Here is an 18,026-nt window from a genome sequence, read left to right as displayed (position 1 = left end):
TGTCCTTCTTTGTTATTTTTATTTCTCCCCGTAGAATAGATTTTGGACTGCACTTTATTGAGGTCCCAGCACCACGTTTAGTATGAAATTCCAAATGCTCCTCTGGGATTCCTAATCCACCATACCAACCAGAATGTGCCCTGCAAGAGGCCTTGTATTCTGTAATGTTATCATTGGAATCAATTTGCAGCATCAAACCTCAAGAGTCTAAGCACACCTGAAACAATGACTGGGACTGTGATTGGTGCAAACAACGTTATTGGCAGGGCTAGGCTTACCAACCCTCATTGAGGGCAGGGTGTCTCCTATCCCCGCACTCATTTCCTGCGGCCACTATGGGTCAAGCTAGATGTGCAGGTTTTTAAAAAGTTGGGTCTGGGTTCCTCAAATCCAACTCGGGTTCCCTGCAGCCGCACAGCAGCTTTTGGGAATGGCTGTTAAAAAATAAAGGAGACCCTCCAAGGGAGGAGGAGGGGCTCCTCCCTCCTCTCTCAAGCCATGTGCCCGTGTTAAAATAGCAGGGGGAGGGTTCTTATTTTTACTGCTCCACATGCACAGAATTCTCCACATGGAACAGAAAAATCGGGGGAGGAGGGGACCTCTTTCCTAGAGCCAAATCTTTAAAAACCCACATGTCTAGCTTGATCCTCAGAGTGTGGCTCAACGTGGTGGTGGGAGAAAAAATGTTTTAATAGCCATTGGACGTGGTGTCAATCCTCTCTAGGAATTGCTGGAGTTTCTATAGCTGTATTATACAGTTTCCAACAATTTCTAGAGAGGTGTGATGTCATTCCCAGAAGTGGTGTCACGTCATTACCAACAACCACCCCCCATGTCCCTGCCCCCAGGCCTTCCACTAGTTTTCAGGCTGTGCTTGGCAATCCTAGGGAGTGGTAGGAGCACATGCCCTTCCCAACCAAGGGATCTGCCATTTCTCCATCCTACTGTACTGCATATTCTTTGCTTCAACGTTCCTCAACTTATCTTGTCTCCTTCATGCAGCCTTTAATCCACTGTGCAGTATAAATGTTTTTGCTTGTTCAATACATGTCTGCTGTTCCTGTGCTCATTGTCTCCTGTGGCGCATGGGCCAAGTGGCCAGCCTTGGCTTTACTGCTTCATCCATTTTTAAAGGAACTTATTTCAAAATGTTTATAACCACATATCATTGAAAGGCTCAGAGCAGATAACGGGAACAGATAAGGAAAGGCACAACATTTGGTGGATGGTAAATGGACAATACTTAGGGTTGCCAACTCCAGGTTGGGAAATTCTTGGAGATGGGGGATGGAGCCTGATGAGGGTACTGTTTGGGGAGGGCTAGGACCTTCGCAGAGTATAATGCTATAGAGTCAACCCTCCAAAGCAGCCATTTTCTCCAGGAGAATTGATCTCTGTAGACTGGATTCTCCAGACTCCATCTAGAAGTTGGCAACCCTAGTCTCCTTGAACCCAGATCCATTCCACTATTGAACATTGGGTTCCTAGGGGAGAGTATATGGACCACATTGTGTCCTGCTCCATCCAATAAGTACATTTCAAAAGCTATCCACCAGGATATGACGGTTATAATCAAAATAAAATTTTATTAGAAATTATGTAAGGTTTAGAATTTTATTAATCCAGTGGTTCCTTAAAAACTTCCATCCCCTGATGAAGTGAGCCCTGACTCATGAAAGATTTGGCTGGAATACATTTGTTAATCTTTGACATGACACTGAAGTTTTGTTTGATTTTGCTGCAACAAATCTATATGACTAGCCCTATTGGTTAGGGCCACATATATCATTATGTTAGTCGACAATTGAAATAATGTGAGTTCACCACCATCCTGGATACATTTGTCTTTAGCATTGCCTGTAATGGTAATTAAAGCTTGGCAAAATTTGCTATCTATTACATTTATCATACGTTGCTATCTATTACATTGAGCTCTGCTGCAGGCTCAAAGATTACAAAAAGAGCTTCTTTGGTCTACCTTGCCCTGCCAAATCATTTGTGCAATGAACATTTTGCAAAGAGTTTTCTCAGTGCTGCTGACACATCCCGGTTTCGCAGACTGTATATGAAAGGGTTCATCATGGCAGGCACAACAGTATTAAATATGGTATTAGTCATGGACTTTTGTGCTGAGTAGGAGGATACAGGTGTCATGTACGTCACCATGGATGCCCCATAGAAGAGCCCCACCACACACAAGTGAGACAAGCAGGTGCCCAAGGCCTTGTGGCTTCTCTCTGACGGGCGAGACCTTAAGACTTGCAGGAGAATGGCTATGTAGGAAGCAAGGATGACCGTGACTGGGATGAGAAATACCAGGAAATCCCCAAGGTAGATTGCTTTTTCAAAGGCAGAATTGTCAGAACAGGACAGCTGAACAAGGGCTGGATAATCACACATGTTATGTTTAATCACATTGGACTTGCAGTAGGGAAGAGGCAGTACATAAAGGGAACACGTCAAAGCCTGTACAGAAGACCAAAACCAGACCCCCATAGAAAAGATGTAGCAGATTTGTCTCCTCATGAGGACTGGATACTGCAGAGGCCTGCATATGGCCACATACCTGTCGTATGACATGGTAGCCAGGATGAGGCATTCTGCTCCTCCCAAGGCCAATGTGATGAAAATCTGTGCGACACATGCATAGAGTGAAATAGTGTATTTCTGAGTTACAAAATTCACTATTGTTTGAGGAACAATTGAGAGAACCTGGCATAGGTCCATGAAGGCTAACTGGCTGAGGAAAAAGTACATTGGTGTCTGTAGTCCGGAGTCCATTTTAATTAGAATCAGAAGGAGACTATTGCCAATCAAAGCAATGAGGAACATTAAGAGATTCATTCCAAGAAACATGGCGGGTGTCCTATGATATAGAAGACCAGCAAGGACAAATTCTGTCCAAGACGTTGTATTCTCCTCTCCCATTGTAACATCATTTGCCAGGATTTCACCTCAAAATAACAAGATAATGGAATCACTCATTAAATGCTGTGACAAAACTCAAGAAAAAATGTTATTAATATTATCTCTGAAAAACTGCATTTAAAATTTAAAAAATCCTTACAGAAGTCTTTGTTTTTTTCCCTCGCAATAAGCTTTCAGCTGTAGGTTAGCAGAGTGACACTCTAATTCATTTGAACTCAAATTGGGTGGCTGGGACTAGAATCCTATTGATTTGTAGTTTGGTAGTAACCTGATCTTGTCCGATCTCTGAAGCTAAGCAGGGTCAATCTTGGTTAGTAATTGGATGGGAGACCTCCACCAAAGACCAGGGTTGTAGAGGCAGGCAATGGCAAACCACCTCTGTTAATCTCTTGCCTAGAAAACCCCACCAGGGGTTGCCATAAGTCAGCGATGACTTGAGGGCATTCACCATCACACAGTAAAGGGGAGCGGCAGCAGAGGAGAATCAATGCATCTCAGATTATCCTGAACACTGAATTATTTTATAAGGATGTTCTTTTATTAAATTATTTTTTCAAAATCCTCAGCTGCTGGGTCAGATGGTTGCATCTGGGTCTTGCCCCTGTAATAGAGGCTTAACATGTGGAAATGGGCAGGTAAAGTTTTACATTGCACGGAGGTAAGTTACATCAAGTGGTAAATAATCCCCCAATGTCCTTTTTAGCTTCTCTGAAAGCCCCTATAGCCTCTTCTCTTTTTCTGTTTCCTTCTCTCCTTCCCAAGCACCAGCCAACCTACCTATGTCTGCCCCCTGTCTTTGAGCTTCCCTCCCTTTGGCATCCTCTCTCCAGGAAACCTTTGGCCAAGTTGTGCAGTGCTAGCTGAGCCTAGCCCAGTTGTGCAGTGTAGAACCCATAAGGACTTGCAGGGGGTACCTCACTTCCCCTTGTATCCTCTCCCACTTTCCCCCCTTTCCTTCCTCCTAGCAAATCCATATCTTCACTTTTTCCTGCTTGAGTTATGGTAACCCCAGCAAGGGGCTTTTAGGTTTTCAAGGCTTTCAAGCAGATGTGGTTTGCCAGTGCCTTTCTCTGCAGAGACTTCTTATTGGTTGCCCATCCAAGTACTGACCCTGCTTAGCTTCTGCGATCTGACAAGATCAGAATATGCCATGCTGCCTTCCCTCCGCAAACAAGATTACTGAAGTCTTTTACCATTTTTTTTTAAAGCTGAGATGTGGTAGGACTGTGTACGATTCAGAATTTCTATTTCTGTAGTGATGAAGAAATGTCCAGGCATTAGACCTTTTTCAGTCCTGTAGCCCATGGTGTGCTTTAAATGTGATACCGGCATCAAGAACATATCCTTGCAATGTTAGGACACTAGTAGTAGTGATCCACCACCTGGATGGATGTTACACAGGTATTCCACACATAATGGTCCGGTTTTTCTCCTTTTGCTACCAAGGCCTGACCTGGTCTTGGAGCAGGGACAACTCCTAAATAATACAGATTTCTCTCAGATTTTCTGCCCAGTGCTTTCATTTCTTGCAGCTGACAGAAACCACCTTGGGTCCTGAGATGCTCAGGAGAAAGGCAGGTACATACATTTTTAAAATTATTTTTAAAATAATACATTTTTAAAATTAATTATTAATTATTAAAGGAGGAGAGCTAAGGAAAAAGAAAAAGGGCAATGAACAGAAAGTTATGAAAAAGTGCAGATGATAGTGTCAGTGAATCAGGATATGGCTCCAAGTGCCATCTTGCATCCTCTCCCATGATTTGAGAGAAAAACTGTTCGAAAGCTTTCCCTTATATTTTTATACTCACACCACACTGGAGCCAAAGCAGTCACAACACCATTCTTCCCTCCTCCATTTTACCTTCACAATGACAAACCTTTGGGTTTTGCGTAGATTGCATTATAATGCAGTTAATAGTGGCATAGGATTAGATGCTATTTTTATCAACAGACTATGCAGCTTTTGCTGTAGTTATCTACGTGAACTAACAAAACAATAAAATACTGGTGGAAAGGACCAATTACTGCCTCTTTGCCTAATCTACTTCTCAGTGTTGATATATAAAGTGTGGGGACAACAGTTATATAAAGTGTGGGGACAACAGTTTGGTGTAGTGGTTAAGAGCATGGGACTCTAATCTGGAGAGCCGGGTTTGATTCCCCACTCCTCCACTTGAAGCCAGCTGGGTGACCTGGGGTCAATCACAGCTTCTAGCTCTCTCAGCTCCACCCACCTCTCAGGGTAATTATTGTTGTGGGGATAATAATGACATACTTTGTAAACTGCTCTGAGTAGGTGCTAAGTCATCCTGAAGGGCAGTATATAAATTGAATGTTGTTGTTGTTGTTATTAACATGCACATTACCCTGAAGTTATATTCAACTAAAAATAATAAATTTGGGGCATAACTCAAAATTCTGCAAGGCTCTGATAACTTTATACTCTGCCCATAACTCAGAATATGGCATGAAACAAAATCCTGATTTCATACACATTTATATTTCTAACAACTGGAAGTTTATGTCTGAAATGAAAGCAAGATATTATTGCTTACCGTTAAAGCTTTTTATGGGTCTGGGTCCAGAATACATGAAAGAACGCCTTCTCCTAGATGAATCTTTCCTCAATAGTGTAATACAGACAAAACTCCTGAAGTTTCACCTTCTATTTATTCTCCTTTGGGGAAAGCTTGCTCAGTCATAGATCCCAAATTATGGAGCCAATTGGCTACTGAGTTTTCCAGATTTAGTACTCTGGCTCATTTAAAGTCTTTTTTTTTGTTAAGATGGTAATCGTTTATGTTCCTATTAAATTTTACTTGGTTTATTTCCTGACTATTGTCTCTTTCCGTGAATCTACTGATGTGTTAACTTGTGTCTTCATGTTATTTTTATTCTCTGCCTTGGAAGTTGTAACATTAAAACAAGGATTAGAAAATGACTAAAGTGAGCTTTAGAGACAAGTTTTAAACCTGTGTATTTCCTAAATCCGATGAATAACAAATGTTTTAATTTTCATTAATTTGAAAATATTTAATATATAATAATACTAATGTTATATAAGCACACTTCTAAACAGATTAGTGCCCACTCAGACTGGTGAACAAAGTCAGAGCTATAATTATCCCCACAATACAGCTGGGGAGCTGGGGCTGAGAGGAGTGGAAGGCCATCTGCTGAATACTGGAATCCGAACCAGCAGAGTGCTGACTTGCAGCCCAGCCACATAACCACTATTCTCCTTCAGATCTAACAGCTTACCCGTTTTATCCACATTTTAACATGCCACATAGAAGTATGAGTAAATAAAATACCCCCTTCAAACAAGTCTATACATTTGCTTGTTTAGCAAATCATTTGTTTGATGATGTTTGCTTTGTCTGCCCTTAAGTCATCGTTTGTGTGTGTATATAAAAAATGGCATTGTCATTACAGAACATCAAATTACAAAGAAGGTATGCCTTCTATAAAACTCATGTTTTTTTTGTTCCACCCTTTCTCTAAGGAGATTAGGAAAGTATCCATGATACTTTCCTCCATTTTATCCTCACAACAACCCTGTCAAGTAGATTAAGCTAAGAGAATGTGATGGCAGAAGAACACCCACTGAGCTTTATGGCAAAGCAATAATTTGAACCCAGATCTTTTGTGGCCAAGATTCTAATTGCTGTACTACACAGGTTCTTTTGTGCTTCAGAATTTTAGAATCATGTATTTGAGCCAATTGCATATGCTCACAAGAGCAGACAGAAAACCCGTTCTAGATTTTTAACTGGCAAATCTGCAAATAATCAGAGGAAAAGTTTAAATGTTCTAATTTATTAAAGCTTCACCTCTATCATAGGTTCCCAGATACTGCATATATATGTGTGTGTGTTTTTCTAATGCAATTTGCTGCAAAATATAAATATTTATGTTAAAATGCTGTACTTCATTTTGAAAAATTTAAAATGTTTTAATAGTGCAAACCATGAAAAGTACTAGGACCAGTACTCCTGGCTGAAGGATTTTTTAAAACTCCTTCTTACAGATTAAAATATCTAAAATAATAAACTTTAAACTTGTTGACTTCAGATCACTAGCAAAAACAGTAGATTTTCTGACTTGGAAAAAATTGTCTCTTAATTGACATTTTCTAAGTTTGTACTTTGAAAGTTTTATTTAGCTACTCTAACTCACTGTTTGTAGGGCAAGCTTTGAGTCCAGTAGTACCTTAAAGACCAACAAGATTTTCAGCATATAAGCTTTCGAGAGTCCACCTCTGTCAGATACTAATAGGAATGGAGATCCCTGAGCCTTTATATCCCAGTCAGAAGGTGGGAGAGATGTTGCAAAGAAGAGAGTCTACGAGTTGTAGAAGAACACAGAAAGTGTCTTTTCATTTTGTTGCATCCAAATCAGTAGCACCACTTCCATCACCTCCTTTTTAAAATCTCCAGTGACAAATTCTTGGCTTTCACCACCCTGAGGGAATTTATGCCAAGATTTTAATTAAGATGCAGTTACAGAAGTTTGAATTTGCCACCCCTCTACTTTCTTGTTCAGTAAATTTTTCTTATGGAAATTCCTCGCCTTTTTCCTGTCAGATATTAGTGTTTTAATTGTGGACCTATACATTTCTTCAGTACACTGGTTCCAACTCTGTGCCTGCTGTATAACATGAAGAATGATGTATGAAAAGAGAGGAATGGAAGGGAACATTAACTATTTCCTCACCTGCCACTTTCCCCCACCATCTCTCCCCACTATACCCTTGTTTTGGTTTCATTTACTGTGTTTGCTCAAATGTAAGACTAGTTTTCTTCCAGATATGCCATCAAAAAAAGGAGAGGGCAGCCTTGGCCCAGCATACCTACAGGACTGCCTCCCTCCCTATGTTCCTCCACAGCAGCTTCACCAGTCTGCACATGAGCGAAATCAACAGCGGCCCATGCACAGGCTCTCTCTGTGGAACAGCCTGCCTGAGGAGGTCAGGAGAGCCCCCACCCTCCTGACTTTCCACAAACGATGCAAAACCAAATTATTTTTTAAAAAACGCTACTTGTGTTTCATGTTGTCTAAAGTCAGCTCTAGAATTGATTGTGCTTTGTTTCAGCATTTCTTCAACTCGGTATTGGATCCTTGCTAATGCTCTGTCTTTGTAAACTTGTATTTATTTACCCTACAGCATCGTTTATGGAAATATCCTTGACACTGTATGGAAATGTCCTTGATATTGATTGTACTACTCTCACACTACGTAATCCGCCTTGAGTCTCAGTGAGAAAGGCGGACTATAACTGACATAAATAAAATAAATAAATTTTCCCATAAGTTATGTTCAATAATAAAATTAGGTGTACAACATTTGAGAGGGAAGGTGTCGTAAGTTCAGGGAAATCTTCCTTTCGAGTAAATATGGTATTGATGGTTGTTGTGGGTTTTCCAGGCTGTATTGCCGTGGTCTTGGCATTGTAGTTCCTGACGTTTCGCCAGCAGCTGTGGCTGGCATCTTCAGAGGTGTAGCACCAAAAGACAGAGATCTCTCAGTGACAGAGATCTCTGTCTTTTGGTGCTACACCTCTGAAGATGCCAGCCACAGCTGCTGGCGAAATGTCAGGAACTACAATGCCAAGACCATGGCAATACAGCCCGGAAAACCCACAACAACCATCGTTCTCCGGCCGTGAAAGCCTTCAACAATACATTAAATATGGTATTTTTAACCCACTTTTTTAACCTAGCATATTCACTTTGAGATCTTACGGGCGCGTGCGAAAACAGCCCAGAATGTGCCCCACAGAAAACCATCTATTCTGTTCTGGTATCAGTAGATTCAACTTGCAGCATCAGACCTCAAGAGTCAAGGCACACCTGAAACATGGACTGAGGCTGTAATTGATGCATGCTAGGCATACCAGCCCACAGTGGGAGTAGAGGATCTCCCAACCCCACACTTATTTCCTGCAACCACTCAGAGTGATGGCTCAGAGCAGCAGCGGGAGAATTTTTTTGAAAAATGACCATCAACCCAACAGTGTGATATCACGTCCAGGGAAAACCTGGAAGTGATGTCAGTCTTCTCTAAGAATTGCTGGAGTTTTTATAGTTTTACTATGGAATTTCCAGCAGTTCCTAGAGAGGTTGATATTGTTCCTAGAAGTGATGGCACATCTTCGCCAACAGCCACCCCCCATGTCCCTGCCCCTAAATCTTCCACTAGTTGCCAGGATATGCTAGGAGCACATGTCCTTGCCAACTGAGGGATCTGCTTTTTCCTCATCCCGCTATACTGCATATTCTTTGCTTAAACTTTCCCCAATTTACCTTGTCCCCTTCATGATGTTCCTTCATTCTCTATGAAGTATAAATGTTTTCACTTGTTCAATACATGTCTGCTGTTCCTGTGCTCGTTATCTCCTGTGGCTCATGGGCCATGTGGCCAGCCCCTTTAGCCTTTGCTTTGGCCCTACTGCTTCATCCACTTTTTAAAAAAAATCAAAATGCTTATAGCTACATGTCATTGAAAGGCTCAGGGCAGCTAATGGAGGCTCTGCAAGGAAAGGCCCAACTTCTGCTGAATAGGCAATATTTAGGGTTGCCATCTCCAGACTAGGAAATTGTTGGAGCTATGGGGATGGAGCCTGGGGAGGGCAGGGTTTGGGTAGGGGAGACACCTCAGAAGAGTGTAATGCTATAGAATCCACCCTCCAAAGTAGCCATTTTCTGCAGGGGAACTGATCTCTCTGAATATCGGTTATTTCTGATCTAGGTGATTTCCAGGCCCCACCTGAAGGCTGGCAACTGGTGGTCTGGGTGCCTCCTCCTCATGCTTAGAAGGCCAGACATCTCTTCCCCTATGATGTGTGGTTTGGCCAGACACTGCCTTTCCCTTGCCACGTGGCTCAACTAGACCAAGGATCATCTTTCACAGGCTGCATGCCTCCTTCTCTGGGCTAGTCACCACTCTTCTCACTTCTGGGCTGCCTTGGCCCAGGTGTCGAGGCTGCCCCAATCCGGAAGGAGTGGGTGCCGAATTTGACCCCTGACAGGCCAATTCTCTTAAGCGCCCTCTCTGTCACCACCCAAAACTGGTATTTAGTCAGTGGGGACTGATCTTCGTGGCGGAACAAGACCCCCTGGTCATCCCCACGAAGTGCGACATATTCCCTGAGGGCCTTAACGGGGCATAGCTCCTGCTCATCGCAAGAGTCGAGAAGCAAAGTGCTCCCTCGCTGTCGCTGGTCCGTCTTGGACCGCCTAATTGAAAGAGAGACTGTATCCCCTACAAATTTAACATCTTTGGCAGCCAGGGCACGGCCAGAAGCATCCTCACGGGACGAGGCCACTAACTCGCTGATTCGCAGAGCTCCAAAGAAGGCTGTCAAGGAAGCTGCATGGAACAGCTTCCCTTCAAACGCCGAGGAACATACCTCGCCCCAAGCGGTCCCCAGCCCCCTCAGAACAGAAGGGGAGATGGGCTGCCTGGGGTCACTTGGCGTTCTAACTTCCCTGGCCCACCCCTCTAACATTTTTCTAATCCTGAAAACACCTGTGAATTCAGGGAGGCCGTGTGCCTTGCTGGCAAAGGCCAAAGCCGCCAACTGTCCCCTGATAGTTTTAACAGAAAGACCCCTCCCATGCTGCACTACACAAAAGTGCATCAGGTGTCCAGGAGGGATGGGCCACGACTGCTGGAGCCCCTCTGCCGCCCTGAATTTGTAGATCTGCCCTACCGCACGGTCGTAGGCCCGGCGTGTGCTGGGGGCAATGGACAGCTGGATGGCTCTATTTACTTCCGCCGTCCAAGCTCCCACAGCTCCTGGGGCATCCTTGCTGGTTGCCTGTCGGCCCAAGGGGCAAGCTGCCAGAATCGTTCCATCTGTTGGCGAGACAAAGCGTCTGCCACACCATTGTTAACACCTGGAACGTGCCTGGCCCTAAACAAAATGTTCATCTGTAAACATTTCAACGTAAAGGCTCTTACCAGCCGCATCACCCTGGGGGACCGAGATGCCATGGTGTTGACCACATGCACCACAGCCAAGTTGTCACACCAAAAGTGGACCGCTTGGTTTGCCAGCTGAGACCCCCACAACCACACGGCCACTAACAAGGGAAAGAACTCCAAAAACGTAAGGTCTTTGGACAATTCCTGGGCTACCCAATCTGCAGGCCATTGGTCAGCACACCAATGCCCCCTGAAAAAGACTCCAAAGCCCGTAGACCCGGAGGCATCCGAGGTGACCTGGAGTTCAGCCTCTAACAGCAGATCTTCCCTCCAAAAAGTCACCCCATTAAATGTGGCAAGGAATTCCTTCCACACCAATAAATCCTCCCGCATCCCCTTGTTAATACGCAGTCGATGATGGGGCAACCGCAAGTTCCCCATAGCATCGCACAGCCGCCTGAGGAAAGCCCTCCCAGGCGCTACTGCCTTACAGGCAAAGTTTAAATGGCCAACCAATTGCTGTAACTCAAGGAGAGATACCTTGTCTCTACTCAAGCAGTCCTCCAACCTGGCTCTAAGGTCTACCACTTTCTCCAGTGGCAACCTCAAGGTCTGTTGAACTGTGTCCAGTTCAATGCCTAAAAACGTCAGGACAACAGCTGGTCCCTCCGTTTTCTCATGAGCCAGGGGAACCCCCAGTTCCTCCGCAAGCTCAATGAACCCTGCCAGTAGCCTGGCACACTGCCCAGTGCCAGCAGGCCCAGATACCATAAAATCATCTAAATAATGAACGGTGTCTGGGCAGGCACAGCGGCGACGCAACTCCCATTCCAGAAAGGAACTGAAGCGCTCAAAAGCAGAGCAAGATATGGAACACCCCATAGGAAGGGCCCTGTCCATATAAAACTTGCCCTCAAATGCAAAACCCAAAAGATCAAAGTCTTCTGGGTGAACAGGGAGCAGGCGAAAGGCAGACTTGATATCGCACTTCGCCATCTCAGCTCCCACCCCACACTGGCGCACAACCTTGACTGCTTGGTCAAAGGAAGTGTAGTGCACCGAGCAGAGTTCATCGGGGATGCCATCATTCACCGATCTCCCTTTGGGGAAAGACAAGTGGTGAATGAGGCGAAACTCCCCCGGCGCCTTCTTTGGCACCACCCCCAAAGGAGAGACCCTCAGGGACGGGACAGGTGGGGCATCAAAAGGCCCTAATACCCTGCCCTCAGCACACTCCCTCAAAATTTTACGTCGGACTACCTCTTCCATGCCAGCCACTGACCTAAGGTTGGCTGCCATGAAAGGTGTCCTGGGGCCCTGAAAAGGGATGCGAAATCCAAACCTAAAACCTAAAAGTAAATAGTCAGCGTCCCTGCGCCTCGGATATACTTGCAGCAACCGCTCAAGTACCCTCAGCCTTACCGGGCTGGGCCCCTTTTCCAGGCCCTTGCTTACCCCCGCCGCCCCCAAAACATTTTCCCCCCTGACCTCCCTGTCGTCCCCTCGGACAGGCAGAATGGGCATGGGGGCCGGCACAGTTGGGGCACTCGTGCCTAAATCTGCACACACGCCGGTTGCACACTCCTCTGGACGTGAAGTCCCAGCAGAGCAGCCGTGGTTGAACCTGCTGCCCCGCGGAGGTGCGGGAACCTGTACCCTGTGTGGGCCGAATAATCACGTGACCACTATCGTTCCTGTCCTCAATAATGGACTTGGAGGGGCCCATCACCTGGACCCAAAGTTGGATCAATATTTGATCCCAGGGAAGGCTCGGGGTCATAGCCGCACGCATGCGGAACTCCTCATCATAGCGTAGCCAAGCCACCCCCTCGAAGTCAGTATAAGCCCTGTATACAATATTCATATATTGAAACAGGGGGAGAGCCCGAGCAGGCTGCACCCTGGCCAAGACCCCCGCATAGATAAGGAACCCAGGCAGCCAGTGACCCCAGGACCTGTCAATCCGCCTGCGCCGGATCTTTTCCTTATCCCTGTCATCTATGTCATCTTTATCCTTCTTCTCCAGTTCCCTGAAGAGAAGGGTAAAAACGTCCACATATTCACCCCGTATAATTTTTTCCCGGGTTGCCTGGGTCAAATGATCACCCAGCGGCAATGCAGTGTCCCCGGGTGGCAAAGCACTATACGGGACAGTGCCATATGGGGAAAAGCCCAAAGGGAGGGAGCTAAAATGAGCCCCATACCCCCCCAGGGTGGAAAGAGGCATACCGTGGCTGCCCAGCCTGGTAGGCCCCCCATAGGTCGGTAAGCCATAAGGTTGATGGCCCGAGGCATAACCCGAACCCATAGGAAATGCCGCAGGAGGGGCGCCCTGGCCGAGAGAATCATGAGCAGGCCAGCCAGGCGTATGCAAGGGATAGGAAATCGGCTGGGATGCCCCAGCCGCCTCCTGCTGCCCCACAACACCCCACGGCCAACTGGCCACCTGTTGAGGCATGGCCGACTTACCCTCAGGAAAAGGCGGCTCCACGGCTATGGCCACCTGACCTACATCATCCGTCACCTCCGCCTCGACCTCCAAAGTGCCCTCGGGTAACGCGGTCGAAGGACCCTCCTCTGCAGCCGCCTCCCTGGACGAGCCCTCCAGAGCAGACAGACGAGAGAAGAAATCATTATAAAATTCATTCCTGGGCACTTTCTTAGCGGCCCGCCGTGATCGCACCGGCGCCGCTAACAGCCCATGTCCTTTGACCCTCTCCAAGGCTGCAAGCCTCTCTAGTAGCTCACGCCTAGTGGGCCCACTGTCGTCCTCATCTGATGAGGAAATGGTAGGCGGGGGCTTCCTAACTGCAGGGCGCTTAGCCGGCTGCTTGCCCTTAGATGGGCCAGATCCCTTTTTGGAAGGCATTATAACTGTGTACGCGCCAGAAAACGTCCCAACCCAATTAATGAATTAATTATGTCTCACTGGCTCACAGCCTACCCTCTTAACCACTATTCAATGCCACAGGCTCACAGCTAAAGGCAGCAACCTATATGCTGACTACTTCAGCAGGTCACTGCTCCCCAACAGCCACCAGGTGGCGCTGCCTAGTCTCCCAGTGTAATAAGATGGATGCCCCCACAGCAGCCAGAAGCTCAGGGACAAAATGGATGCCACCAACTGCCACAAGTAATAAGGCAGGCAGAAGGCACAGTGACCCCTAAGTATGGGAAGAGGCCTCTTAAAGCCCCCAAACATGGGAATCCACAGCCCTCCAACCACCACCCAGGCCAGAAGAGCGGGATGGAGGGGAGGGGGGGTGCAGGCAAATCTGTGTGTGCGCGTGTGTGCGTGTTTTTTTTTGTTTTTTTTTACATATACAACGTGGATCACAAAAAGGGGGGGGCTTAACCGGCCCACTAGGGGAGCAGGAAGGTGCACGGGGATAACACCCAATACCCCTGCTCCGCCCAAATGGGCCGCCCCATGGGCAGCAAACGCTGCTGCTGCCCCCAAACACAGCTACCGCCGCTGCCAAAAAGGCTCCGTTGCCACCGCCGCCAAGACTCCTCCGCCGCCGCAAGCTCCCCTAGCCGCCGCGATGGTGCGCAATAGGGCCGATTATGGCCCTTTCAAAGCGGCCGCAACTGGCCAAAAAAAAAAAAACCTGGGCGCTGCTATCCACCGCGGCCAGAAAGAAACCGCGGCGGAAAGAAGGCCGAGCAAACAACACCCAGGCCTTCCCAACTCCCGGGAGAGAGCAGGGCGAAACGCGCTCCCTCTCCCCAGCGAGCAATCTCAGCTGCGGCCCCCAAAGCGCTCGGGAGGAGAGGAAGCAAAACGCGTCCTTCTCCTATCCGAGCTCTTGCAAAACTGCGGCCAGGGGAAGACAGAGCCGCCGAAAAACGGCCCTTGGCTCCGCCCCCTGGCCAATGCCCGGATGCCCGGGAAGGAAGGGAGCCTGCCTCCTTTCCTCCGGGCGGGGCGGCAAACGGAGACTCCCTGCCGAGGCTGTGAGCAGCCGCAGGGTGAGTCTTCTTCTCACTGATACTCAAGGTGTATTACAAAATGCAAAATCAGATAGCATAAGAAGACATCCTCAAAAACGAGGGGCTGCATTATTTGGGGGGGGGGCTTTTTGCACAAGAAAGGCTGTGCATTTGAATGCAATGTAATATGAAGCTTTATGCTGTGAAAATCCATAGGATGCTTGTCTTCTTTACCACTGCAGCTAATAGCACTTGGGAGGAGGGGAAGAGATTTTCACAGGGGAAATGGAGAAAGGTTAAAGAGTTAAACACTTCTCCATCAGTGCCATATCTCTTACAACTCCTTGCACATCTGGTTTTTAGTATTAATGAAAATGTTTGGGCATCTGGTTACTGATCTTCCATATAAAACACAGTTTGGCCCAAAGGCCAAAGAAATTTAAAGTTATGCATCAACAAGCAAATCTGTTGGGTGAAGTAGCTTTTTAAAAGATGTATGGATAACCTGTATACCACTTTTCTCCCCAATGAGAGCCCAAAAGGGGCTTACAACATCACTCTCCCTACATTTTATCATAACAACCCTGCAAGGTAGGTTATGATGAATGGCTGACTCAAGTTCGTTCATTGAGCTTCCATGGCAGAATGAGGATGCAAAGCTGGCTTCATATATAAATGCATCTTGTAAGTTCTTTCATGCAGAAAGGTTGTATCTGCAAGTGTATTTCAATTAATTATCCCAGGGACGATCCCATGGGGACAGTGCTTGATAAGGGAACGTGGTCAATCAGGCATGAAGAGTTTGCAGTCTAGCAATCCAAGATGCTACAAGATTTTTTTAAAGGCCACTTTCTCACCTTTTGTTGTTCTTCTGTTTCCCACTCACCCAGACACCTGGATTCTCTCTTGACAGTGCAGCCATCATTTTAAAAGTATATTATATTCATTTTTCCAAAACAAAACATAAAACTTTTAAAAGTTCAGACATTCAAAATGAGGCCCTGAATTATTTGTCCAATTTAGAACTTGTATGACATTTTGTTTGTTGGGCCAAACTGCGTTTTATATGGAAGATCAATGATGAAAAATTATTTTTCAGATGCACAGTTCATCAATAGTTTCCTCAGGGCTGCTAGCACATCTCGATTCCGCAGGCTGCATATAAAAGGATTCAGCATTGGCGGGACGATAGTGATGCACACAGAATAAATCATGGATCTTTGTGCTGAATAGGAAGTTACAGGAGTGACATATGTCAACATGGATGCCCCATAGAAGATGCCCACCACACACAAGTGAGACAAGCAGGTTCCCAAAGCCTTGTACCTTCCTTCGGTTGAGCGCATGCTCAAAACTTGCACAAGGATAGCTATGTATGAGGATAGGATAACAGCAATGGGTAGAAGAAGTGTCAACACATTGCCAAGATATGTTACTTTTTGAAAGGCAGATGTGTCAGCACAGGACAACATCAGCAGAGCTGGGAACTCACAGACAAAATGGTCGATCTCATTGGACCCACAGTAAGGCAAAAATCTTACATAAATAGTCACAACCATAATCAGAAGGGATGATGAAGACCAGATTCCTACTGTCATGGCAAGACAGATTGTTCTCTTCATGAGGACTGGGTATTGCAAGGGTCTGCAGATGGCCACATATCTGTCATATGATATGACAGCCAAGACAAAACATTCTGAGCTCTCCATAGTCAGAGTGAGGAAAATCTGGGCCACGCACCCTGCGAGTGAAATGGTGTTTCTCTGGGTTAAAAAGTTCACTGACATCTTAAGGACAACAATGAAGACTTGACCCATATCCATGCAGGCCAGTTGACTAAGGAAAAGGTACATGGGAGTATGTAGGGTAGAATTCATTTGGATTAGAAACAGGAGGAGACAGTTTCCCAGAACAGCAACGGAAGCCATGAAGAGAACCATGGCAAACAAAATGCTGGGTGATTTTTGATGTACAAGCCCAACAAGAAGAAATTCTGTCCAAGATGTTATATTCTCATTTTCCATCACTTCTTTGTCTGGATTTCACCTAAAGGTAGAACGACAGCATTTATAAGGAGGTAACAAAAATGCTACACAAAAATCCAAGCTACGCTAACAGTTTCGTGGGGCGTGGCATCGGAGTCTTTGGGTATGGATGCACATTGAAAGATCTCCCTCTTCTCCCTCCCTTTTTACCCTGAAAACAGCTGATAACGCTCACCTTTTAACATATTATGAGAAAACAGATGCAGGGGGAAAAGAAGAACTACCCTAAATCAGCAAAAAATCTCCAGCAGTTTTTTTGCAGCACAGCACAGATCGAGCTCCAAGAACACAGCAAGGCCGAGCTACTTAAAATGGCCGACGGAAAACTTTTGGGAGCAAACGCAGCAGCAAAACCCACTGATCACTCTTTAGAAGCACAGTTCGCAAAACTGGAACAAAATCTGCTCAAACAAATGACGCTGCTCATTCAGCCACTGACTACACAGCTAGCTGAAATCAAATTGGAACTGCTAAAGACAAATCAAACAGCTGAAAATGCTATGGAACTCAGCATCATGTCTCAAAGAGACGTGAGAGACATTTGCAGCAAACTAGAACACCAGGAGGAAAGAATTATTTACCTGGAGGTGTCAGCTCGTTATAAAAATCTCAAGCTTCGTGGAATTGAAGAGTCTGCTATGGAAAACGAGAATATAGCCAAAACACTAAATTTTTGGCTATCTAAACTACTGGGCATTAAAGAAGGACCATCTCAATTTGTAACTAAAGCTTACTGCATTGGATCCGCAATCCAGCATAAAAAAAGGAGCACGCCGAGAGACATCATAATTGAGGTGCCAGATCCCATCATTAGAAAAAAAATAATCAGCGAAGCAAGATCAAAAGGCTCTTTACTATTTAATGACACTCCAGTTCACGTATACAACGATCTACCCACTGACGTTCTCCAGAAAAGAAAAGAGCTAAAACGAGGGGTGTGCAGTTCGGGTTTTGGAAACCTGAAAAAAACCCGAATCACCCCGATTCAGGTTGATTCGGGGAGACCTGAATCGATTCGGGAAACCCGAATCGATTCAGGTTTTCTGAATCGCCATAACCCGAATCGATTCGGGTTGATTCGGGTTGATTCGGGTTTTTCAATGGGAAAATGCCTCCGTCTTCCCGGACGCCTGGGGGAAACATTTTCCCACCGAATCAAGCCAAAATTGGTGGGGACCTTCCTCTAA

At 45.9% G+C, this 18,026-nt stretch overlaps 2 protein-coding genes across 2 annotated transcripts; both read right to left on the bottom strand.

Moving 5' to 3' along the window:
* Positions 1-1,992: 1,992 nt before the first annotated feature.
* LOC129327684 (olfactory receptor 2T5-like) lies at positions 1,993-2,580 on the bottom strand. Its single transcript, XM_054976438.1, has one exon. It carries the CDS (start codon positions 2,578-2,580, stop codon positions 1,993-1,995), a length of 588 nt encoding a protein of 195 aa, XP_054832413.1.
* A 13,302-nt stretch (positions 2,581-15,882) lies between these two features.
* Positions 15,883-16,818, bottom strand: LOC129327683 (olfactory receptor 2T2-like). The gene has a single exon (XM_054976437.1). The coding sequence runs from the start codon at positions 16,816-16,818 to the stop codon at positions 15,883-15,885; it is 936 nt and encodes a 311-aa protein (XP_054832412.1).
* Between the last annotated feature and the right edge of the window lie 1,208 nt (positions 16,819-18,026).

This window comes from Eublepharis macularius, chromosome 4 (assembly GCF_028583425.1).
Source record: "Eublepharis macularius isolate TG4126 chromosome 4, MPM_Emac_v1.0, whole genome shotgun sequence".
NCBI classification, from domain to species: domain Eukaryota; kingdom Metazoa; phylum Chordata; class Lepidosauria; order Squamata; family Eublepharidae; genus Eublepharis; species Eublepharis macularius.
This window is presented reverse-complemented; position numbering and strand designations above follow the sequence as displayed.